Raw genomic sequence first — 25,451 nt, 5'->3', positions numbered from 1 at the left:
CTCTTTGCTCCTATACTCAACTCCTCTTGTTATGAAAGCCAACATTCCATTGGCTTTTATCACAGCCTGCTGTACCTGCACGCATCCTTTCAGTGACTGATGCACTAGGACACCCAGATCACGTTGTACGTCCCCTATTCCTAACTTGAGACCATTCAGGTAATAATCTGCTTTCCTATTCTTACCAGCAAAGTGGATAACCTCTCACTTATCCACATTATCCACATGCATCCGCCCACTCACACAACCTGTCCAAGTCACCCTGCAACCTCATAGCACCTTCCTCACAGTTCACATTGCCACCCAGCTTTGTATCATCTGCAAATTTGCTAATGGTACTTTTAATCCCTTCATCCAAGTCATTAATGTATATTGTAAATAGCTGTGGTCCCAGCACCGAGCCTTGTCACTGCCTGCCATTCTGAAAGGGACCCATTTATCCCCACTCTTTGCTTTCTGTCTACCAACCAATTTTCTATCCATGTCAGTACCCTACCCCCAATACCATGTGCTCTAATTTTGCCCACTAATGAGCTGCCTAGAGGCAGATACAATTCCAACATTTACAAGCACTTGGAATGGTATATTGGAAAGGTTTGGAGGAATATGGGCCACATAGGAAGGTATAAAAGACAACAGAGATCTAGGGGTACAGGTACATAGATCTCTGAAAATGGCAATATGGGTAGACAGAGTGAAGGTGGCATATGGCACCCTTGCATTCATCAGCCAGAGCATTAAGTAAAAGAATCCGTGCGTCATGTTACAACGGTACAAGATGATAGTGAGACCGCACTTGGATTATTGTGTGCAGGCCCAGTCAACTGGCTAAAAGAATGAGGTTATAAAGCTGGAAAGGCTGCGGACTAGGCTGGTGCCTGGATCTGGTCTTGAATTATAAGGAGAGACTGGATAGGCAAAGGCTTTTTTCCTTGAAGTGTAGCAGGCTGAGGCGTGACCTTATAGAGATATATAAAATCATAAGGGACATAAAAAAGGCAAAGGGGTTACAGTCTTTTTTTTATCAGGATAGGTGTCTAAAACTAGAAGACAGATTTAAACTGAGAGGGGAAAAATTTAACGAGGACCTAAGAGGCAAGTATTTCACCCCTCCGCCGCTCGCCGCCACCCCCCTTCCCCCACCCCACCCCTCTTCCCAGGTATATGGAACAAGCTGCTGGAGGACATGGTGGAGACAGGCACAAGCACAAGATGAATATACAGGGAGAAAGGTTTAGAGTGATGTAGGCCAAACACAGCCAAATGGGTCTTGCTCAGGTAGGCAACTTGGTTGGCATAGACAAGTTGGGTAAAAGGGTCGTTTTCCAAATTGTATAACTCCATGACTTTACTGAAACAGCAGAAACTGATAAATATGGTGGAACATTCACCTTTCATTTAATTCTTATCTACAAAATTGCCAAAACAAAATGCACAAAATTCTCTGCAGGTATGTGCGCAGAAGTGTAAAGCAACATATTTTCAAACATGTGGTGCTGTACCTCTTCCATAGATTCCTCCACTTGGGCTTGAACAGATTCAGGAGATCGAAGACTAATTGGCACAAACGCTGGAGCTTTGTTGACCTCCTCAGGATTGATGGGATAGATGTCATCTTCCTCTTCTATATCCGATTCTTCATCATCATCAGCTTCTTGGGATGCCCTCAGGGTCACAAGTGTCATCTTTGGCGTTCCTTGACCTTTCCCAGTATTTTTAGTTTGAGCCTCCTTCTTGCCCAAGACTTTGCTGACTTTGGGTTTAGCTTTGTGAGATCGAACAGGTCTACTTCTGACCTTGGCCTCGTTTTCTCCCTCAGATAATAATGTTGAAATAGATGGTGTCTGATGATGTGCTGAAGGATTATAAAATGTTGTAGGCTTGGGTTGTCTTCCGGATCTGCAATAAAATACAGATATACTTTTTGGTTTTATGCAACACAATCCAACAGAGATTTTAACACCAGCTGTTTGTCAGCAAGTCCAACCAAACTAAGTTAAGGAGAAGAAGAGTCTCGACCCGAAACGTCACCCATTCCTTCTCTCCTGAGATGCTGCCTGACCTGCTGAGTTACTCCAGCATTTTGTGAATAAATACCTTCGATTTGTACCACCACCTGCAGTTATTTTCTTATACTACCTTAAGGAGAAGATCCGTGTGGCATTTACATGTATTGATCCACAAACTAGTTTTTCTCAATACATCATCCATGGTATTGGTTGTGTTTTGAAAAGTATGCCTAACATGCGGTTATATCATATTTTTATTAGAACATGTGCAACCTTAATCAAAGGAACATCATCACCAAGCCAGATTTTCCACAGAGTGATCAGTTAAGTGAAAGATTCCTCTGCTGATTTTTTCTTTCTTTGCTTTGGAGAACCAAGGCCACCAGTATTTCCACTGTCAACAGGATTGTGATAAGATATATCAAGATTACAACCATTCAATGATAATTCATGCTTACTCACTGAGACATCCTTTGGACAAAAATTAGGTCTGGATGCAAATGATCTAGATTGCTCCAAGCCCCAAATCCATCTAGGAATATTCAACTGATAAATGACTAATAAAGCTCCAAATACCTAGTTGGTCTGCTCATAATATTTTCCTGAATGGCAGCGAGCGTTAGCTCCTCTTCCTCATTCTGTTCGTCGTACTCGGATGTCCTTTCGGATTGCAGTACTTTGTTAGAATCCCACGTGCTTCTTCTTGATGGCTCTGCAGCCAAATCCGAGGATGCGGCATCTGCAGATGGAGATTGTGACTGGAAATCAAAACAAAAATATTTTACAATTGGACTTAACAATCTTAATGCACATTTGGAATCATAAGGACAAACAGAACTTGCTAACTTGGTAAATATTATCAGTTCTGCATTCTGGGAACAGTTTCTCTATAAACTGAAGCATCTGCTTTGAGATTAATCTACTTAATTTGAGCTATTCAATAGTAGGTGTGACATAACAATTGGGTTACGATTCTGAACAGTTATTTTTTTGGTTTACAGCATGGAAACTGGCCCTTCAGCCCACCGAGTCCACACCAACCAACGATCATTGGTTGAAACCATACATTGGTTCTCACATTAGAGCAAGGGTTCCCAACCTGGGGTAAATTTACCCCCAGGGGGGAAATTTCACCTACCCAGGGGGTAAATTTGTTGATTCTGGATTTGTACATATTTCTTTTCAATTATTATTTTTTTTTTTTACTTTTATTTAGTTTAGAGGTAGAAATGTTGTTTGATGTGTTCTCATTGACTGACTGTGTTTGGTTCTGGTATACAGGTATCTGTTCATCATTAGTTGTTCATAAATAAGTGAAATAACATTGTTATGTGCTATTATTGTTATTTGAACTTAAAACAATTATGTTAAAAACAGTATTTTAAAATTTCTCCTTTGTCAGTTGCTTTATTATGATAGAAGTGTAAACTCAAATTACTGAACAAAACAGGGTGGGGGTAAATTTACTTTCGAAAAGTTGCCGGGGCCAAACGGAACGAAAAAGGTTGGGAACCCCTGCATTAGAGACAACTTACTCGCCAATTAACCTACAAACCTGTACCTCTTTGGAATGTGGGAGGAAACCGGAGCACCCGAAGGAAACCCATGCGGTCACGGGGAGAGCGTACAAACTCCATACAAACAGCACCCGGAGTCAGGATCGAACCGGGTCTCTGGCGTTTTAAGGCAGCAACTCTACCGCTGCGCCACCCATTAAATAGTTACATTGATTATGTAAATATTACCATTAGCTCATCCCTGTGGGAGATTGCCATTGTGCAGGGTAAGAGATCTGAAGTTTGAAAAAAGCATCCTGATCAGCTATAATGGTCTGCAAAAGAAGGCAAGAGCACACCTCAGAGTGAGACTAGCACTGAGGCGTCATTGGCACACTGTTCTGACTTTCTTCAGATTCGTAAATGGAAGGAAGTGTAGTTTAATGAGGGAAAACATAAAACAGTGCTACAAGATAAAGCAGATTAGATGCTTTGGAAATACAGTGGTATGGTAGACACATCTGCACGATATACTTACAGCCAGTTAGCCTTAAAGCTTTCTGAGCTGGCACAAGAGAACTCAGACCACAATTTCCAGATGAAAGCAAATTATTAAAGGAAATGAAAGATCAGACAATAGATTAGGAAGCGGAGGTACAAGGCATGTCATATGAATTACATTAGAATGCTTAGTTGGTAAGCACGTGGCTGGTATTAAATATTTGTGAAAATCATTTAACCTCAACTCATTGAAGAAGGGTCTTGACCCGAAAGATCACCTATTCCTTTTCTCCAGAGATGTTGCCTGTCCCGCTGAGTTACTCCAGCATTTTCGCTATCTTCGGTATAAACCAGCATCTACAGTTCCTTCCCACACACTCAGATTCATGTGATGAGAAAGTACATGGATGCAGGCACGATATTAGCATTTTTCTTATAAAGATAAATAGAAATTTGGAAATCTCAGGAGACAAATGCGACATGAATGAAATGCATTGGCATGTTTTAATTTGAATGAAAGGTAAGAAATTAAGAGTACAAAATAAAAGACACTATAAACAAGTGGAAAAATTAAGAATATTAAACGGAGGTATTGCAGGAAACATGTTCCCATTGTTGGGGGAGTCCAGAACCAGGGGCCACAGTTTAAGAATAAGGGGTAGGCCATTTAGAACGGAGATGAGGAAAAACCTTTTCAGTCAGAGAGTTGTGAATCTGTGGAATTCTCTGCCTCAGAAGGCAGTGGAGGCCAATTCTCTGAATGCATTCAAGAGAGAGCTAGATAGAGCTCTTAAGGATAGCGGAGTCAGGGGGTATGGGGAGAAGGCAGGAACGAGGTACTGATTGAGAATGATCAGCCATGATCACATTGAATGGCGGTGCTGGCTCGAAGGGCTGAATTGCCTACTCATTCACCTATTATCTATTGTCTATTGATGATAAGAAGAGAATATGATAAATTTGGAAAAGCAATGGATAGAATGGTTTTTGGATAGTTTACCGATTTATTTTGAGATGCTCTTACAGGAAAGAACACCAGAGCTGAAGTGCTAAAAGTGCAAATTCACCAAATAATATGAAGTATAAGAAACTTTAGCCATTAAATGTACCAGAGATGATGAGACTGCTGATGCACTGGTTCCTCCTGATCGATTCTGGACTGCATCTAGCTGTGTTGGAATGTCATCCAAATTTCTTGCATCCATTGCAAAATAAGCATTGCTTGCAGAGTGAGCTTCACTTGCTTTATTAATAGCGGTATCTGGACTGAGCCCAACAATGTCTTGAATTGCACTATTATTTTCTCGCACTGTAGCAACTTTTTTTTCTTGTGTTGACACATTTTTCTTTACCACTGCTCTCCCTAAATTTGGCTTGGGCTTCTGGAAACGACTCCTTACAGGTCGACGTGGTTTGTTTCTGGCTTCTTCTCGTTTCTCTACAGTCCTAAAGCAAAACAAATATTAAATTACAGGCTTGACACCTTCAACCGTAAACTGTATTGCTGAATTCTTCTTACATACTCTTTTCCAATTTGATGATTGGTTGGTCACAAAAAAACATCCAAAGAAGTTTCTCACTATTCTATCTACCTTTGTAATTGGTCATTCTTACATGAAATTATGCAGCACCCAAGAATAGTTCAGTTATTAGAGCAAAAACAAATTTATAGATGACACTACGGTAAGGATTAAAAAAAAACTGAGCTGAACTCAAAAAAACGTCACAAACCGTTCTCATGTATGCCTGGACACCTATCACGCAGCAACGTTGAAAATAATGCTTAGACAAACAGAAAAATTCCAGGAAATACATTACCGTGGTTCAGTGTCAGAATCTTGTACTTTGCTTGATGATATCTCCTCAGCTTTATCAGCTTCTGTTGTTTCAGACAGCAATGCACTGCTGACATCCTACACAAAAGTAAACCCAACTCAAGGTCATATTCAATTTGGGAAACAATAACCACTGAACAAAGTCACCCACATACAAGTGTGCTGACAGACAAAAAGAGACTGCAACACTCTCACATCAATTGCTGCTGTCAAAATAAGTTTGCCCAAATCTGCAAGTGTCACAAATGCCATGAGTTCCATGTGGGCAGTGGTATGATCATATTTTTCTTTTTTTTTTAAATGTGAAATAAATATTATCATGAAAGGAAAGATCAAAATTGATGTGAGCCATAAGGGACAAATCTACAAAACTGCCATAAAACAGGAGTTTTAAATAATCTAGGAACATAAATACAAATAGCTCAGTGGATGCAACACCATGGTATTATCTACCCACATACACAATGAATGCTACTGCCTTAGTTTTAGGTGAACGCAATTCTAAAGATTGCTTCAATATCTCACTGTTGCAGGTTTGTGACAAAAGAATTTCTTCCAGTGTTAGCTGCAAGTAATTAATGAATCAATGTGCATGGAAATCTCTGAAAATTAACACTTGCAAATAAGGATATCTACTAAACAAAACATGGAAACGTCCAAATACCACCAAAACCCCATCAAAATACCCTTTTTTGTTCTCGAAATTGCTGGCAACCTGGTAATTAAGATAGACACAAAATGTTGGAGTAACTCAGCGGGTCAGGCAGCATCTCTGGAGAGAACGAATGGGTGACGTTTTGGGTCGAGACCAGTCTGAAGAAAGGTCATGACCCAAAAAGTCACCCATTCCTTCTCTCCAGAGATGCTGCCTGTCCCGCTGAGTTAATCCAGCATTTTGTGTCAATCTTCGGTTTAATCCAGCATCTGCAGTTCCTTCTTACACAGCTTGTTAATTAAAATACGTATCTGACAAAAAATCATTACACAGTTCCATTGGCATCAGCCTGAAGTAGGAATATAAACTCCAAACTATAAAGTGAATTAAAATTAAAAATGGATGAAAATCAAAAATATACAAATATTGGAAATCTTAAATGAAAACAGAAAATGCTGGAAACACTCTGCGGTTCAGGCAGAATCTATGGAAAGAGAAACAGAGAAAATATCAGGCAAAAGACACTTCACCTTCAATCTGAAATGTTAGATCTGTTTCCCTTTCCACAACCTGACTTGCTGAGTGCCTCCACACTTTAAAAAAACCCAAAAAAACATTTGCATAGGAAGGGGATTTAGCTAATCGGGTATTGATTGTGAACATTGTTGCAAAAGCATTAAATGCGTGCAGTGATCAATTTAAAATAAGTATGCCTATTAAAAGGTGTGCTCTGGAGGCACAAGGAACTGTAGATGGTAGAATCTTGAGCAAAACACAAAGTGCTGGATTAACTCAATGGGTCCAGCCTGAGTTGCTAAATTACTTCAGCACTGTGTTTCGCAAAATATATACTCTCTTGTTGCCTGTTGCCAAGACAGCTTTCATTGTTCACTTGCAAAGGACAATACATTAATAGCCTCTCTGTTCAATTAGTTACCATAATCTCAGATGGTTCTTCAAGACCAGTGTTACGATCCTGCAGCGGTGATCCCTTCTCCTCGACAGCTGCAGATCCCATCGCCTCAAAGGGCCTGGTCTCCTTCTCCTCGATGACCCCGGATACCTTCTCCTCAACGACCCCATATTCCTTCCCCTCGATGGATCCAGTTGCTATTGCCTCCACAGGCCCGGGTCCCTTCTCCTCAATGGCTAGGGATTCCTTCCCCTCGACAGGCCCGGATTTCATCCCCTCAACAGGCCCCGACCCAATCTCTTCGACAGCCCCATATAACCTCCCCTCAATAGGTTGGGATTCCTTCCCCTCGACAGCCCCAGACCCCTTCACCTCAAAGGGCCCGCTTTCCTTCTCCTCAATGACCCCAGATTCCTTTTCCTCGATGGGTCCGGAATCCTTCTCCACAACAGGCCCAGATTCCCTCTCCTCGACAGGTCCTGATTCCATCTCAACGGGTGGGGATTCCTTCCCCTCAATGGCCCCAGATGCCATCTCCTCGATGGGCCCAGATTCCATCTCTTTGACAGCGACAGATCCCTTCTCTTCGAAGGGCCCAGTTTCCTCCTCCTCAATGACCTCGGATTCCTTCTCCTCGATGGGCTCAAATCCCTTCTCCTCAATGGGCCGGGAATCCTTCTCTTCAATGGGCTCAAATTCCCTCTCCTCGACAGGTCCAGATTCCTTCTCCTTGACGGGCCCAGATTCCTTCTCCTCTTCCTGCTCGGATTCCTTCTCCGTGACGGGCCCAGATTCCTTCTCCTCATCCTGCTCGGATTCCTTCTTCTTGACAGGCCCAGATTCCTTCTCCTTGATGGGCCCAGATTCCTTCTCCTCATCCTGCTCGGATTCCTTCTCCGTGACGGGCCCAGATTCCTTCTCTTTGACGGGCTGGAATTTCTTCTCCTCGACGGCCTCAGATTCCACCCCATTATTGTAAGATGGACTGGGTTTTGGAGCAGTTGTTATATCTTGCTTTCCTCCTGCTTTTTTCCTCCCAACCAGTTTTAAGTTGGGCTTAGTTTTCTGGCGCCGAGCAAGCTGAGATTTGTTAGAATTTCCTCTTGTGACTGGAGTTGTTGTTCCTGACAGTGTTTCGCCTTCACATCCACTGAAACAAATATATTGAAAATTACTAAGCAGAAAATTATTCATATATTCATAAAAGTAAAGGCAATCGTACCTTTCAAGGTTCATAACTCAACATTAGCACTGACCAATTCATCAATAAAGGTCCACTACCAGCAACTGGTGGTCGGCGCTCCTTTAATCCGGACAAAATTACGAGAGCACACTCGAAATCCCTCCCAGAAAGCCGCCCGAAAATGAGGTCGAATTTGCCCCCTGCAGCCGGGGCTCTGAAACTCAGGCCCGGTCTTAGACGGCAGATCCGTTCTCATAGCCGACTTCTGAAGCCGACTTTGCAGGCTCCTTGGCAGACGACCGTTCCTGTAACATTGGTCTCCTCTCAGAGCCCATGACCTCTGTTGGTCGAGCAAAACGGATAATCCGAGAACGAAGGATGCCAGAAAAATCGGTGGTGGATCTCAAGTTAATAAATACAGTATCATTCTAAGAAATAATCCAATGTGAATTTCTTGATGCAAGTTTCGACTTCTGTTATAATTTTTATTTTCTTTTGTGCTCATACAAATGATCAGCAATGCTGGGACAGTGTGCTGCCATCTTGAACACCATGTATCCCAGAATAAAGTCATAAGTGATAGAAATAGAATTAGGCCATTCGGCCCATCAAGTCTACTCTGCCATTCAATCATGGCTGATCTATCTCTCCCTCCTAACCCCATTCTCCTGCCTTCTCCCCATAACTTCTGACATCTGTACTAATCAAGAATCTATCTATCTCTGCCTTAAAAATATCCACTGAGTTGGCCTCTGTTCACCATGCAATAGAAAAGATGTTCTTAAGCTGGAAAAAGTGTAGAGAAGAGATACAGGGAGGTTGCCAGGACTTAAGTCCCTGGGTTACAGGGAGAGGTTGGGCAGGGTAGGACTTGGCTAGCAGGTTAGCAATATTTAAAATACATTTGAACGTTCCTGGATAGGAATAGGTTTAGTAGTGTATGGGCCAAATGAGGACAGGAGGGACTAGTGTTGATGGGGCATCTTGGACAAGTTAAGCTGAAGGGTCTATTTCAGTGCTGTATGGCTATCTCTTTTAGAAAAAGATGCCTTTCGAAAATTCTTAGCGTATTAAGGTGTTCCTCAAATACCACTAACTAAACCAACTATAATATCGCTTCGCTCAACACCAGCGCTCGGTCCGCGTTGGCCAAACTGATCTCCCGGTGGCCGAGCACTTTAACTCCCCCTCCCATTCCCAGTCTGACCTTTCTGTCATGGGCCTTCTCCGGTGCCATAGTGAGGCTCACCGGAAATTGGAGGAACAGCACCTCATATTTCGCCTGGGCAGCTTGCAGCCCAGCGGTATGAACATCGACTTCTCCAACTTTAGATAGTTCCTCTGTCCCTCTCTCCCCCTCCTCCTTCCCAGATCTCCCTCTATCTTCCTGTCTCCACCTATATCCTTCCTTTGTCCCGCCCCCCTGACATCAGTCTGAAGAAGGGTCTTGACCCGAAACGTCACCCATTCCTTCTCCCCTGAAATGCTGCCTGACCTACTGAGTTACTCCAGCATTTTGTGAATAAATACCTTCGATTTGTACCAGCATCTGCAGTTATTTTCTCATAATATCCCACATGCACTCAGGGATTGGCATTTAATTGGATTAGCCGCAAGTTATTGCTCTACTTACTGTCAGTTTGCAAACAGGCTGCATGTCTCTGTCAACTTCTGAACTGAAAGTTATGTACCACCATTGTGCTTCCTACTTTAATTTTATCTACTTTTTAACATGGTCAGTATAGAAACATACCCACTCCTCTAGCAAAAGAGCCCTAATGTTTGCTTCAACAAGTTGTTTCTGTGGACTGATGAAGGGGCAAGCAGAAACACATGCAAGGTATTATTTTGAATTGAAGGCAGCTGATAACTGAGACACCAGGGCGCAGCGATAGAGTTGCTGCCTTACAGCAGCTCCGGAGACCCGGGTTCAATCCAGACTACGGTGCTGTCTGTATGGACCTTGAACGTTCTCCCCGTGACCGCGTGGGTTTTCTCCGAGATATTCAGTTTCCCCCCACATTCCAAAGACGTACAGGTAAATTGGCTTGGTAAATGTAAAAACTGTCCCTAGTGTGTAGGATAGCGTTAATGTGCAGGGATCGCTGGTCGGCGCGGACCCGGTGGGCCGAAGGGCCCGTTTCCGCGCTGTATCTCCAAGCTAAACCAAAACTAAATTACATCAAACGAACAATATAAATGCAAGTTTATCAATTGTACCTTAATGAAATATCTTCTTCATTTGGTTTCTCCTTTATCCTGACTTGCAATGACTGTTTACTTTCAGATGTCTCTCGATCAGACAATGTTTCACCATTGGTCACATTATTGTTTTCATCTTCATCTTCTACTATTGAAACTGAAGCTGAATCTTTCCGGTCTCCTATTTAATATGTTCACAAAAAGAAATTCACAATACCTTTTAATGCTATATGATAAAGGCATCCAAAAACAAGGAACATACACAATATGTAGCACCTTTATAACAAAACAGGCCAAGGAATTTCACAAAAGCAGTTTTAGCATTATCTAATGTACCAAAAGCATAGTCAAATAGGCAGCTTTGAGGAATGTCCTACAAGAAGAAAGAGAAAAGATGAAATCATTTTTGGAGATAATTTCCAAGCTCAGAACGTGAAGGCTGTCAATTTAGGTCAAGGAGAGGGTTCATTAGCAATAGACAATAGGTGCAGGAGTAGGCCATTCGGCCCTTCGAGCCAGCACCACCATTCAATGTGATCATGGCTGATCATTCTCAATCAGTACCCCACTCCTGTCTTCTCCCCAGGGAGAGATCAACGATGAATAAGGAAGAAGAGAAGTTTGTGGGAAAAATAAGGGGATGGGTCTATCGCCTGGAATTGTCAGCTACTGAAACTACATTTAATTCACTCAGATAGGGAGAAACAATTTCAACAGACAATAGGTGCAGGAGTAGGCCATTCGGCCCTTTGAGCCAGCACCGCCATTCACTGTGGTCATGGCTGATCATCCACAATCAGTACCCGTTCCTGTCTTCTCTCCATCTACCTTGACTCCGCTATCTTTAAGAGCTCTATCTAACTCTCTCTTGAAAGCATCCAGAGAATCGGCCTCCACTGCCTTCAGTGGCCTTCCACACAAATTGAGCAGAGAGTTGGTAACAACCCGGTCTTGTACGGTGTGGTGCAGACATTACCTCCAGAACCAGGGGCCACAGTTTAAGAATAAGGGGTAGGCCATTTAGAACAGAGATGAGGAAAAACATTTTTAGTCAGAGAGTTGTGAATCTGTGGAATTCTCTGCCTCAGAGGGCAGTGGAGGCCAATTCTCTGAATACATTCAAGAGAGAGCTAGATAGAGCTCTTAAGGATAGCGGAGTCAGGGGGTATGGGGAGAAGGCAGGAACGGGGTACTGATTGAGAATGATCAGCCATGATCACATTGAATGGCGGTGCTGGCTCGAAGGGCCGAATGGCCTACTCCTGCACCTATTGTCTATTGTCTACCTCTTCGGAACAGATAATAGTCTTTAACAGTAGTTAATACTTGATCTTCTATCAAAGGTATTGGTTTGCAAAAATCTATTAAAATGGCAAAATTGACTTACATTTATTTCTTAAAAAGTTATTTCAATTAAAGGTACAAAATAATAAAAATCAATAAAATAAATATAAATACAACAAAAAAATCTCTTTTAACCTGGGAAATCAATGGAGTTTCAGGTCCTGCATCGGGTAAAACTGGCACAGGATCTGAGAAGTGACTTCCCAATGACAGGGCAAACTAATGTATATTGATGGCAACTGTGTGCAAATCTGGGGTTTATTTCTGGTCTGCCAGCTAGCATCGACTCAATGTAAACTTAACAGGAAAAAAAATGATGAATTTTACTGTGTAGTTTTAGATACAACTACAATTATTCCAATGCGAGTCTTTAAAATGAAGGATTTAATCTCCTTCATCAAGCACAACAGTGCTTTTCAAGAGCTATCTCGTTACCACAAATTTGGTGATGATTGTGCTTTCATTTCCTCTCATTTTATTTTGTTCAGCGATGCAAATTTTAGGTCCATTAGCTATTTAGCTAAGAAATGGTTTCCAAACAGCACAATTCCATTGAGGATGCTTCTTCATTTTGTTCTTTCCCTCAGCCTTAGCTACAGTTGTAACATGGTCCAGGTTCAGCAACAGTGGAAGGGATGAAAAAAATGGATCCATCAGCCTTAAATAAAACCAATCCAGATGCACACACAATATAACTTTTACCTTTATTGCGCTGATGTACTTTACATTTTGATTTTTCAATGCCATCATCTTTCTCTGCTTGTTCGGTGGCAATTTCTTCCTCCGATTGTTCTGCAGCATCTTTCATCTTTCGTTTTTGCTTGTGTTTGATCGAATAGGCTTTTGATATGGCTTCTTCATTCTGTGCACCTTCTTGACTGCAGTCTGCTTCAGTTCCTTCTGCTATGGCATTAGAGTCATCCTCTGCTAATTCATGATCAGTCTCTTCAACTGAATCAGGGTCATCAGGATCACTTTCGGTCTCTTTCAATATCTTGCCTAATGTGTAAAAAGAAAAAAACACAGAAATTGTAACATGCGTATTTTTTTAAAGAACCTTCCACAGTGTGTCACTCCAGTAAAATTGCTCGTCAAATATTCATAGCATGCCAAAAAATGTAAATTTGAAAATGGCAATGCCTTACAATCCACCAAAACAATCTACCTCAGTTTGTAAAAACAAGTTTAATTTTAGATATTTTCTAATGTATAATGCTACAAAGGGCTGAAATTATTTTTTTATATTAATTCTTGGGTAAAGTGTTTATTGTAACGGTTAGCTCTTTATCTATGCCGGAAAAGAGAGATCACCAGAACAGCCTGAAAAAAATTGCATTTATTAGCAAAGATGCAGTGAGTGAGAAATTCCCAGTATCCATTGTTCATTGCTTATAGAAGTGAACACTGAGGAATAAACTACTTTTCATTCTTAACCGATAAAGGGCTTCAGCCCTGTTTCTTTCAACATTGACATTTTTTTAATAATCTGCCGACTTTGAGAATTGCACTAAATCTAAACAGAAACATAGAAACATAGAAAATAAGTGCAGGGGTAGGCAATTCAGCCCTTCAAGCCAGCATCATCATTCAATATGGCTGATCATCCAAAACCAGTACCCCGTCCCTGCTTTGTCCCCATATCTTTTGATTCCGCTAGCCCTAAGAGGTATATCTAACTCTCTCTTGAAAAGATCCAGTGAATTGGCCTCCACTGCCTTCTGTGGCAGTGAATTCCACAGATTCACAACTTTCTGGGTGAAATAGTTTTCTCTCATCTCAGTCCCAAATGGCTTACTCCTTATTCTTAAACTGTGACCCCTGGTTCTGGACTCTCTCAATATGGAGAACATTTTTCCTGCATCTAGCTTGTCCAATACCTTAAGAATTGTATAGGTTTCTAAGATCCCCTATCATCCTTCTAAATTCCACTGAATACAAGCCCAGTCGACCCATTCTTTCCTCATATGTCGGTCCTGCCATCCCGGGAATTAACCTGGTGAACTGCACTCCCTCAATAGCAAGAACGTCCTTCCTCAAATTAGGAGACCAAAACTGCACACAATGTGGTCTCACCAGGGCTTTGTACAACTGCAGTAGGACGTCTTTGCTCCCAAACTCAAATCCTCTTGCAATGAAGGCCAACATGCCATCAGCTTTCTTCACTGCCTGCTGTGCCTGCATGCTTACTTTCAGTGACTGATGTACAAGGACACCCAGGTCACATTGAACCTCCCCTTTTCCTAATCTGACACCATTCAGATGATAATCTGCCTTCCTGTTCTTGCCACCAAAGTGGATAACCTCACATTTATCCACATTATACTGTAACTGCCATGCATCTGCCCACTCACCCAACCTATCCAAGTCACCCTGCAGCGTCATACCATCCTCATCGCAGCTCACACTGCCACCCAGCTTTGTGTCATCCGCAAACTTGCCGATGTCACATTTAATTCCCTTGTCTAAATCGTTAATATATATTGTTAATAATTGGGGCCTCAGCACTGAGCCTTGCGGCACCCCACTAATCACTGCCTGCCTCTGAAAAGGACAGGTTAATTCCTTCTCTTTGCTTCCTGTCTGCCAACCAGTTCTCTATCCATGTCAATACTCTACCCCCAATACTATGTGCTCTAATTTTGCACACTAATCTCTTATGTGGGACCTTGTCAAAGGCTTTTTGAAAGTCCAGATACACTACATCCATTGGCTCTCCCTTATCCATTCTACTTGTTACATCCTCAAAAAATCCCTCCTTTCTTAAAATGTGGGGTTACATTGGCTACCCTCCAGTCCACAGGAACTGATCCAGTCGAGAGAACATTGGAAAATGATCACCAATGCATCCACGATTCTAGGGCCACCTTCTTGAGTACTCTGGGATGTAGGCCATCATGTCCTGGTGATTTATCTGCCTTCAGTCCCAACAGTTTACTTAACACAATTTCCTGACTAATGTGGATTCCCTTCAGTTCCTCCCTTCCACTAGATCCTCAGTCCCTTACTATTTCTGGGAGATTATTTGTGGCTTCCTTAGTGAGGACAGAACCAAAGTACTTGATAAATTGGTCTGCCATTTCCTTGTTTCCCATTATAAATTCATCTGTTTCTGACTGTAAGGGACCTACATTTGTCTTCACTAATCTTTTCCTTTTTACATAATTAAAGAAGCTTTTAGTCAGTTTTATATTCCCCGCAAGCTTTCTTTCATGCTCTATTTTCCCCCTCTTAATTAACACCTTTGTCCTCCTCTGTAGAATTCTAAATATCTCCCAGTCCTCGGGTTTGCTGCTTCTTCTGGCCAAATTATATGCCTCTTCCTTGGATTTAACACCATTCTTAATTTCCCTCGTTAGCTACGATTGAGCCACCTTCCCTATTTTATTTTTTCGCCAGACAGGAATTAACAATTTTTGTAGTTCATCCATGCGATCCTTAAATCTTTGCTATTGCATCTCCACCGTCAACACTTTAAGTACCATTTGCTAGTCTATCCTAGCCAATTCCCATCTCATACCGTTAAAGTCTCCTTTCTTTAAGTTCAGGTCCATAGTCTCTGAATTAACCGTGTCACTCTCCATCTTAATGCAGAAACTTAACTTGGTATGCCTCCCTATCTTTCTTTTGGCAGTAGCACATAGATCTTATATGCAGTACTGTCATATTTGGGTGGCAAGGTGGCACAGCAGTAGAGTTGCTGCCTTTCGGTGCCAGAGACCTGGGTTTGATCCTGACTGCAGGTGTTGTTTATACGGAGTTTGTACATTCTCCCTATGATCTACTTGGGTTTTCTCCGAGTGCTCTGGTTTCATCCCGCACTCCAACAAATTACAGGCTAATTGGCTTTGGTAAACTGGAAATTGTCAAACGTGTGTGCAGCAGCACTTTGAGTAAATCAGCCGGTTAAGGCACAGCTGATTTATATGACAAAGTAGTTTCCATGTTTAACTGCTCATTTGTACTGCCATCAGCTAAGTCAATAACCAGCCTAAACCTCTTGATTTTAGAAAGAGAACACAGTTTTATTGCTGTATGCAGTGGCTATCAATCCCACTGCAAGTACAACTGCCAGACCAAACACAGGCTTGGTTATAATATTCACATGTTGAAATCTCCTGTTGGGATGTAGCACCAAAAATAGTCAATTTGACCAATCATTGAATGGAAACCAGTGCACAAGATATCCACACAAGTATAATGTTATTAGTTTCCCAAAGGAGTCAATTTGAAATGTAAAAGCTAACCCGTGTAGTGATTGCAGACGCGGATAAAATACTTATTGAGTTTCTTGGCAAAAGATGTTACAGTTAATGTGAACGTGAATTACTGGATGGAATAACCATACTAAAAGAGGAAACGCCTCATCATCTTTGAAAACGGATAATGAGACTTGGATTAAATATCTCCTGGCTGTTGAAAGAAGAGATTTCAGAATACAATTTTTCTATCTTCTCTGCTACAGGAGTAATGACAGTGGATTGGACAACTGCTGATCCTACAACATTATTTAAGAAAGGAGGTAGGGATAAACCATACAATTTGAGACCTTGGTCTGCACCCTTTCAGACATTCTCTCTGCTCTCTCACCGCTTATCCCTCTCTACAACTTAATGGACATTTGTATTCTCCCTTCTCCAGTTCTTCTGATGGTCACAAACCTGATCCCTTAACTCTGCATCTCTCTCCACAGAATGTTCCTTTAATTCTTGAATATTCCCAGCACTTTCTGTTTCTATTTCTGATATTCAGCATTTGCATTTTTTTTACATTGATTATAGGCCAGTATCTTAACTTTAGTGCTGGTTGAATGATTGAAATCCATTCCAGGGGGCAGTTTAGTTTAATTTAGAGATACAGTACGGAAACAGGCCCTTCGGCCCACCGAGTCCTAGTTGGGACAATTTACACATACACCAAGCCAATTAACCTGCAAACCTGTACGTCTTTGGAGTGTGGGACGAAACCGAAGATCGCGGAGAAAACCCACGCAGTCACGGGGAGAACGTACAAACTCCATACCTAGTCGGGATTGAACCCGGGTACCCAGCGCTGCAAGCGCTGTAAGGCAGCAACTCTACCACTGCGCCACCGTGGCCGCCCTTAAAGATACAGCGCAGAAACAGGCCCTTCTGTTCACTGAGTCTGCGCCGACCAAAGATCCCCGCATATTAACACTATCCTACGCACAACAGGGACAATTTACACAGTGTTATATTTAATTTAGAAAAGCACACAATATATCATTTGGTAAGAGAATGTTGCATCTAGACAAATGGAGGTAATGAAGAGAGTCACCTTAATACAGCCTCCATGGCAGTCTGATAAAAAAATGTAGAAGTCTAAATGAGGACGGCAAATTGAATCCAAAATTGATTCAGTGACTGGAAGCAAAAGGCAATGGTTGATGGGTTTTCTGGGATTAGAAGGCTATACTTGTGTGGTTCTACAGGGCTCAGTGTGTTCAATCCATTGCAATATTAATGAATTAGGCTTAAATGCAGTGAACACTATAAATAACTTTGCAGATGATACAAAAAAACTGGCTGAGGAGGAAAGCTTTAGTGCAGGAGGATATCAATGGTCTGGTCAGATGGGTGAAGAAAAGGCAAATACAATTAAACGTGGAGAAGTGCGAGGTCATACCATTTGGGGAGGTGCAAGTGAATATATAAACAAATGAAAGGATAGTGAATGAGGGACAGAGGGATGTTTGTTCCTTAACATATGCTCCACAGTTCCATAAAAGTAAAAGATCCAGATGGTCAAATCTGGTTCATCTGTTAGCTAAGGCACAGAATACAAGAAATGGAAAATTGTGAAAAAATATATTTGAATACTGTATATGTTTCTGAACATCACTTTTCAGACTTGATTGTACTGGAGTGAATATTGTTGGAACATGGGATTAGACTGTTGGAACGTGGGATTAGACTGAACAGATCTTTTTCAATCTGCACAATAGTGTCTGAAAGGCCACCTTCTGTGTTGGAAATGATTCCATGATTTCCCAAATGAAGTAAATTGATTAGGGCCTCTACCACAAATTACCCTCTTATTCCTCATTGAATGTGTACTTAGAAATATAGAAACACAATTGGTTAGATTTATTTAAATGTCTGTAATGGTTTTGCTCTGAACTTCAACCTCAATTGAAGGGAAAAAAACCAGGAGATTATAATTATAATCATATAGAAAGATAATTTATGATCTTTAAAGTTGACATTATTATGTTTTAAAAAAATCTATAGTGGACAATGAATTGGAATCTGACATTTTGTGTCAGTTCAGAGTAAAATAACCTAAGCATGTTAAAAAAAACTCAATAGATATTTAAAAATCACGTTACTTTTCCTGCTCCGTTTGTTAGTTGATTTTCTTGGAGCTTGACTTTTATCTCCTCCATTCCTTTCTCTCTTTCTCTTTGCCTCTCCTTCCAGAACCCGAGTTAAAAGCTCTCCAAAAACCCCCAGATCAAGTGGTTTCTTCTCTTCTGTGTGACACACAATAAAGTAAAAACACAGTTGACACAGGTACACAAAGGACACAAGCAAAAACATTTATAAACATACATCACCTACGATATCTATGACCATGTCAGTCTTTGAATAAGTGGTGTGCCAGTTTTATTTTGTAAATTCAGGTATCCAAATTGAGCAAAATGACCCAATCCTTATATTACAGTATAAAAGATAAGCTACAACTACCAAGCAATGTAAAAGCTGTGGAACCAAAGTGTATTACCATTGCAAAATACATGCTAGATGCAGAGCCTCGAGACCATAAATGGAGACCGTAACCACCACACAAAGAGGCTTATTAATGAATCTTCTCTAGAATTAATGATACTTTAATAGCTGATTCTTTGCTTCCCATTCTCCTAAAGCTTCAGCATTTCAATTATCGCAATATCGTTTTCAGTAGTATCACTCAGATCTCCAATTATGCGATTATCATTCATACTACATTTATGTTCTTGCATTCACAGACATCTGGAACACTACATAAAATCACTTTATTGTAGAGGATCCAGCACCCATTTATAAAACTAGCATACTTACTAAATGCTTTGTCTATCCTCCATGAATTCAATTTTTCTTCCCGTTTAAATTTATTCTGTAAAGGAAAATAAACTGTAAATGAGTAAATACTTTAATAAATGTTAAAAAATTAAAGTTACTGACTATGGCGGTTGGCAAGATGTTAGAGTCCATTAAAAAGGATGAGGTTATGGAGTACTTAGAGGTTCACGATAAAATAGGCCAAAGTCAGCATGGCTTTGTGAAGGGGAGGTCTTGCTTGACAAATTTGCTGGAATTCTTTGAAGAAGAAAAATAGCAGGTCAGACAAAGGACAGTCAGTAGATGTTGTTTACTTAGAATTTCAGAAAGCCTTTGATAAGGTGCCACACGTTAGACTGTTTCGGAAGATGAGAGCCCACGGTATCAAAGGGCAGATATTAGAATGGATAGCAGGTTGGCTGGATAACAGAGCTTTATTGCAGAAGACAAGTGTGGAAAGATTGTTCCCGATGTTGGGGAAGTCCAGAACCAGGGGTCACAGCTTAAGGATAAGGGGGAAGTCTTTTAGGACCGAGATGAGAAAACATTTCTTCACAGAGAGAGTGGTGAGTCTGTGGAATTCTCTGCCACAGAAGGTAGTTGAGGCTAGTTCATTGGCTATATTTAAGAGGGAGTTAGATGTGGCCCTTATGGCTAAAGGGATCAGGGGGTTATGGAGAGAAGGCAGGTACAGGTTACTGAGCTGGATGATCAGCCATGATCATATTGAATGGCGGTGCAGGCTCGAAGGGCCGAATGGCCTATTCCTGCACCTATTTTCTATGTTTCTATGTAAAGGGGGCTTTTTCTGGTTGGCTGCCAGTGACTGGTGGAGTTCGGCAAGGGCCGGTACTGGGGCAACAACTTTTCACGTTATACATTAATGATTTGGACGAGGGGATTTTAGGCTTTGTGGCAAAGTTTGCAGATTATACGAAAATTGGTTGAGGAGCAGGCAGTGCAGAGAAAGCAGGTACATTGCAGAACGACTTGGACAGGTTGGGAGAGTGGGCAGAGAAGTGGCAGATGGAAAAAAGTATAGCAAAGTGCAGAGTCATGCATTTTGGTAGTAGGAATAAAGGCATAGACTATCTTCTAAATGGGGTGAGAATCCAGAAATCGGAAGTACAAAGGGACTTGGGAGTGCTGGTGCAGGATTCCCAAAAAGTTATTCTGCAAGTCGAATTAGTAATGAAGAAAGCAAACTCAGTCGTAGCATTTATTTCAAGAAGGCATGTATACTAAAACAGGGATGTAATGTTGAGGCTCCATAAGGCGCTGGAAAGGCCACATTTGGAATATTGTGAGCAATTTTAGGCACTATATCTGAGGAAGGATGTGTTGGGTCTGGTGCGGGTCGAAGGTTTAGGACTAGAGCTCAAAGCCTCAGAATTAAAGAACGTTCTTTTAGGAAGGAGATGAGGAGAAATTTCTTTAGTCAGAGGGTGGTGAATCTATGGAATTATTTGCCACAGAAGGCTGTGGAGGCCAAGTCAGTGGATATATTTAAGGCAGTGACAGATAGATTCTTGATTAGTACGGGTGTCAGAGGTTATGGGGAGAAGGCAGGAGAATGGTGTTCGGAGGGAGAGATAGATCAGCCATGATTGAATGGCGGAGTATCCTTGAGGGGCCGAATGGCCTAATTCTAATCCTATTCCTTATGACCTTATAATGCTGATGAAGATTACTGCACTTATTTCTAATTCTCAACAAGGCAACAAAAAATTATTTAAATACAAGACCAACATTCAAAAGTACATATGCAACTTTGCAAAAATAGGAGACGTTTTTCCGCCGAATATTGGTTTAAAATACCTTTATTTCAATCCTTGTTCTGTTTGGGAACAACTGACCAATCATAGAGAAATCTGTCCCCACCATACTTATTGCAAGAAAGAACATGTCAGTTTCTGGAAAAAAAAGTCACATTTCAAAATTTTCTAAAAGAGCATGCTACAAATAAAATTGACAAGAATGATCTCATAACAAAATTTAGACGATGCAAAACAAAACAAGAAGGCCATTTTATAAATATCTGATTATATATATGAAGGGCAGCACAATGGCACCAGAGATTTGAGTTTAATCCTGACTTTGGGTTCATGTGTATTTTGTGTATTTTGCATGTGATCCCTGAGATTACATAGGTTTCCTCCAAGTCCTCCAATTTCCTCACTCATCTCAAACATGAGCAAAGTGGTAGGTTAATTGGCCACTATAAATTCCTCCTACTGTGCAGGAAAGGAGTAGAATCTGAGGTGGTGGGGGGGGGTTAATGGAATTGATGAATATGTGGGGAGGTAAACATGGGATTTTTATGGGATTAGTTTAAACAGGTATTTATGGTTGGTGCTGACTCGGCCAAAGACTTGATACTAGGAAACTTCTCCCTATAGCAAAGATGAATTGAACTAGAAGGTATATGTTTAAGATAAGGGGTAGGAAGTTTAGCAGGGATCTCAGAAGCATTTCACCTACAGGGTGCTTGGAATGAGGAATGAAGTGCTTGAAGGGTGGTGGAGGCAGGGAAGCTCAGAACAGTGAAGTAGTACTTAGACAAGAACTTCAATCATCAAGCCATAGTAAGATACAGGCCAAATACTAAAAATTGGATGGGTACCCAATGGCCAGACTGAACCTGGTAGACTGAAGGACCTACTTCTGTACTGCATGACAACATATGAACCGAAGTTAAGGTGTAATCCACCCATCACACCCACCCATATTTCCTCCATCACAAAGATCAGTCCGAAGAAGGATCTCGACCCGAAACATCACCTCCACCTTCTCTCCAGAGATGCTGCCTGTCCCGCTGAGGTACTCCAGCATTTTCAGTCCAACAAAGATAATTTATATCCACTTCAATAACATTTCCATTATCCAAATCCAAATTCTAGGCAGCCCACACCAATGATCTTTTTCATACAGAAGGTGATGGGTGTATGGAACAAGCCACCAGAGGAGATTATTGAGGCAGGTACTGTAACAACATTTAAAAGACATTTGGACTGGTACGTGGATAGGACATGTTTACAGGGATATGGGCCGAACACAGGCCGGTCGGTGGCACTGGTACACATAAGGCATCTTGGTCGACATGTGCTAAAGGGCCTGTTTCCATGCTGTATGACTCTCGATACGATACGATAAAACTTTATTCATCCCCGGAGGGAAATTGGTCTGCCGACAGTCACAACACACAAGGTACACAAAAACTTGAATTTAAAAGTGAAAACAAGAACACGACAAGCGGCTGTAGGCTGGCCGCCGTGTGAACAAATGAACAAACAAACACAGACTTATCCCCTGGACAAAGGATTCTAAACTAGAGTGTCCCACCCCCCCACCCCCCTCCCCACGCCGGGTCGCCCTTTGTTCTCCCACCGTCCCTCACGGCTGTCCCTTCACACTCATTTTTAGATTCAACGGTTCTAATGTTGGTGGATGTCCTATCTTTAAACTTCACCTCTCTTTATGCCCGTATTGCCAGATGTTTTAATAATACAAGTGTTGCTTGCCCAACATGAGTTAACAAACTCATCAGGAAGGCTGGCTATGTCCTGGGGGTGGTGTTGGATTCTTGGGAGGTGGTCTTGGAGGGGAGCAAGCTCCTCAAACTGCGGAACATCCTGAACAATACAGTCCATCCCCTCCATGACAAGCTGGTCAACCTGAGGAGTACCTTCAGCAACACACCGGTTGCACCAAGATGCAGGACAGAACGCCACAGGAGACCCTTCTTCCCTGTGGCTATCAAACTTTGCAACTCCTCCCCCTTCTGTCATGGGATACACTGAGACTGACACCCCCCCCCTCAATCTTTTAACATCCCCAAAGTCTTACCATTCGTCACTCTAATTTCATGTTTCATGTATTTTGTGTTTTTTATGACTGTTGTCAAATTAATTTCCCTCCTGGGATAAAGAAAGTTAGAAAATAGGCGCAAGAGGAGGCCATTTGCCCCTTCAAGCCAGCACCTCCATTCATTGTGATCATCCACAATCAGTAACCCGTGCCTGCCTTCTCCCCACAGCCATTGATTCCCCATTCCCTAGAGCTCCATCTCTTTTAAATCCATCCAGTGAATTGGCCTCCACTGCCTTCTGAGGCAGAGAATTCCACAAATTCACAACTCTCTGGGTGAAAAAGTTTTTTCTCATCTCAGTTTTAAATAGCCTCCCTTTTATTCTTAGACTGTGACCCCTGGTTCTGGACTCCCCGAACATTGGGAACATTTTTCCTGCATCTTGCTTGTCCAGTCGTTTTATAATGTTATACGTTTCTATAAGATCCCCTCTCATCCTTCTAAATTCCACTGAATACAAGCCCAGTCTTTCCAATCTTTCCTCATATGACAGTCCCGTCATCCCGGGATTAACCTTGTGCACCTAAGCTGCACTGCCTCAATAGCAAGGATGTCCTTCCTCAAATTAGGAGACCAATACTGTACACAATACTCCAGATGTGGTCTCACCAGGGCCCTGTACAACTGCAAAAGGACATCTTTACTCCTATACTCAAATCCTCTTGTTACGAAGGCCAACATGCCATTAGCTTTCTTCACTGCCTGCTGTACCTACACGTTTAATTTCAGTGACTGCTGTACAAGGACACCCAGGTCTCGTTGCACTTCCCTTTTTCCTAATCTGACACCATTGAGATAATAATCTGCCTCCTTGTTTTTGCCGCCAAAGTGGATAACCTCACATTTATCTACATTATTAGACTGCATCTGCCATGCATCTGCCTACTCACTCAACCTGTCCAAGTCCCCCTGCAACCTCCTATCATCCTCTTCACAGTTCACACTGTCACCCAGCTTTGTGTCATCTGCAAATTTGCTAGTGTTACTTTTAATACCATCATCTAAATCATGAATATACATTGCAAATAGTTGCGGCCCCAGCACTGAGCCTTGCGGCACTCCACTCGCCACTGCCTGCCATTCTGACAGGGACCCGTTTATTCCTACTCTTTGTTTCTTGTCTGCCAACCAATTCTCTATCCATGTCACTACCCTACCCCCAATATCATGTGGCCTAATTTTGCCCACTAATTTCCTATGTGGGACCTCATCAAAGACTATCTGAAAGTCCTGATACACTACATCCACTGGCTCTCCTTCATCCATTTTACTTGTCACATCCTCAAAAAATTCCATAAGATTAGTCAAGCAGGATTTCCCCTTCATAAATCCATGCTGACTTGGACTTATCCTTTTACTGCTATCCAAATGCACCGTTATTACCTCTTTAATAATTGACTCCAGCATCTTCCCGACCACCGATGTCAGGCTAACTGGTCTATAATTCCCCGTTTTCTCTCTCCTTTCTTGAAAAGTTGGATAACATTAGCTACCCTCCAATCCATAGGAACTGATCCTGAATCTATAGAACATTGGAAAATGATCACCTATGCGTCCACGATTTCTCGAGCCACCTCGAGTATTCTGGGATGTAGACCATCAGGCCCTGGAGATTTATCAGCCTTCAGTCCCATCAGTCTACCCAATACTATTTCACGCCTAATGCAAATTTCTTTCAGTTCCTCTGTCTCCCTAGATCCTCTGTCATCTAGTACATCTGGGAGGTTGTTTGTGTCTTCCTTAGTGAAGACAGAACCAAAGTACCAGTGGCTGAGCACTTCGCTCAGTCCGCCTTAACCAACCTGATCTCCCGGTGGCTGAGCACTTCAACTCCCCCTCCCACTCCCAGTCTGACCTTTCTGTCATGGGCCTCCTCCAGTGCCATAGTGAGGCCTACCGGAAATTGGAGGAACAGCACCTCATATTTCGCTTGGGCAGCTTGTAGCCCAGCGGTATGAACATTGACTTCTCCAACTTTAGATAGTTCCTCTGTCCCTCTCTTCTCCCCCCCCCCCGCCCCCTCCTCCTTCCCAGTTCTCCCTCTAACTTCCTGTCTCCACCTATATCCTTCCTTTGTCCCGCCCCCCCTGACATCAGTCTGAAGAAGGGTCTTGACCCGAAACGTCACCCATTCCTTCTCTCCTGAGATGCTGCCTGACCTGCTGAGTTACTCCAGCATTTTGTGAATAAATACCTTTGATTTGTACCAGCATCTGCAGTTATTTTCTTACAGAACCAAAGTACCTGTTCAACTCTTCTGCCATTTCCTTGAGACCCATAATAATTTCACCCGTTTCTGCCTTCAAGGGACCTATATATGTCTTTACTAATCTTTTTCTCTTAACATACCTGAAGAAACTTTTACTATCCTTCTTTATATTCTTGGC

The 25,451-nt window shown here is 41.9% G+C and overlaps 1 protein-coding gene across 5 annotated transcripts in view; it reads right to left on the bottom strand.

The window, feature by feature from the left end:
- Positions 1-25,451, bottom strand: part of LOC144592155 (uncharacterized) — a 62,235-nt gene that overhangs the window by 20,449 nt on the left and 16,335 nt on the right. For 4 of the 5 annotated variants that reach the window (XM_078396581.1, XM_078396584.1, XM_078396582.1 and 1 more), the window contains exons 8-17: positions 21,015-21,109; positions 19,197-19,251; positions 18,485-18,628; positions 12,841-13,137; positions 10,813-10,975; positions 7,434-8,559; positions 5,825-5,919; positions 5,116-5,452; positions 2,586-2,767; positions 1,503-1,899 (exon numbers count right to left, since the gene is read on the bottom strand). In XM_078396581.1, coding sequence (XP_078252707.1) covers positions 1,503-1,899; positions 2,586-2,767; positions 5,116-5,452; positions 5,825-5,919; positions 7,434-8,559; positions 10,813-10,975; positions 12,841-13,137; positions 18,485-18,628; positions 19,197-19,251; positions 21,015-21,109 — 2,891 coding nt within the window. Of the gene's footprint in view, positions 1-1,502; positions 1,900-2,585; positions 2,768-5,115; positions 5,453-5,824; positions 5,920-7,433; positions 8,560-10,812; positions 10,976-12,840; positions 13,138-18,484; positions 18,629-19,196; positions 19,252-21,014; positions 21,110-21,919; positions 21,937-25,451 lie in introns of those variants that run through there. The other variant, XM_078396586.1, reaches the window with a different exon arrangement.

The sequence above is a fragment of the Rhinoraja longicauda genome, chromosome 3 (assembly GCF_053455715.1).
Source record: "Rhinoraja longicauda isolate Sanriku21f chromosome 3, sRhiLon1.1, whole genome shotgun sequence".
Lineage (NCBI taxonomy): Eukaryota > Metazoa > Chordata > Chondrichthyes > Rajiformes > Arhynchobatidae > Rhinoraja > Rhinoraja longicauda.
This window is presented reverse-complemented; position numbering and strand designations above follow the sequence as displayed.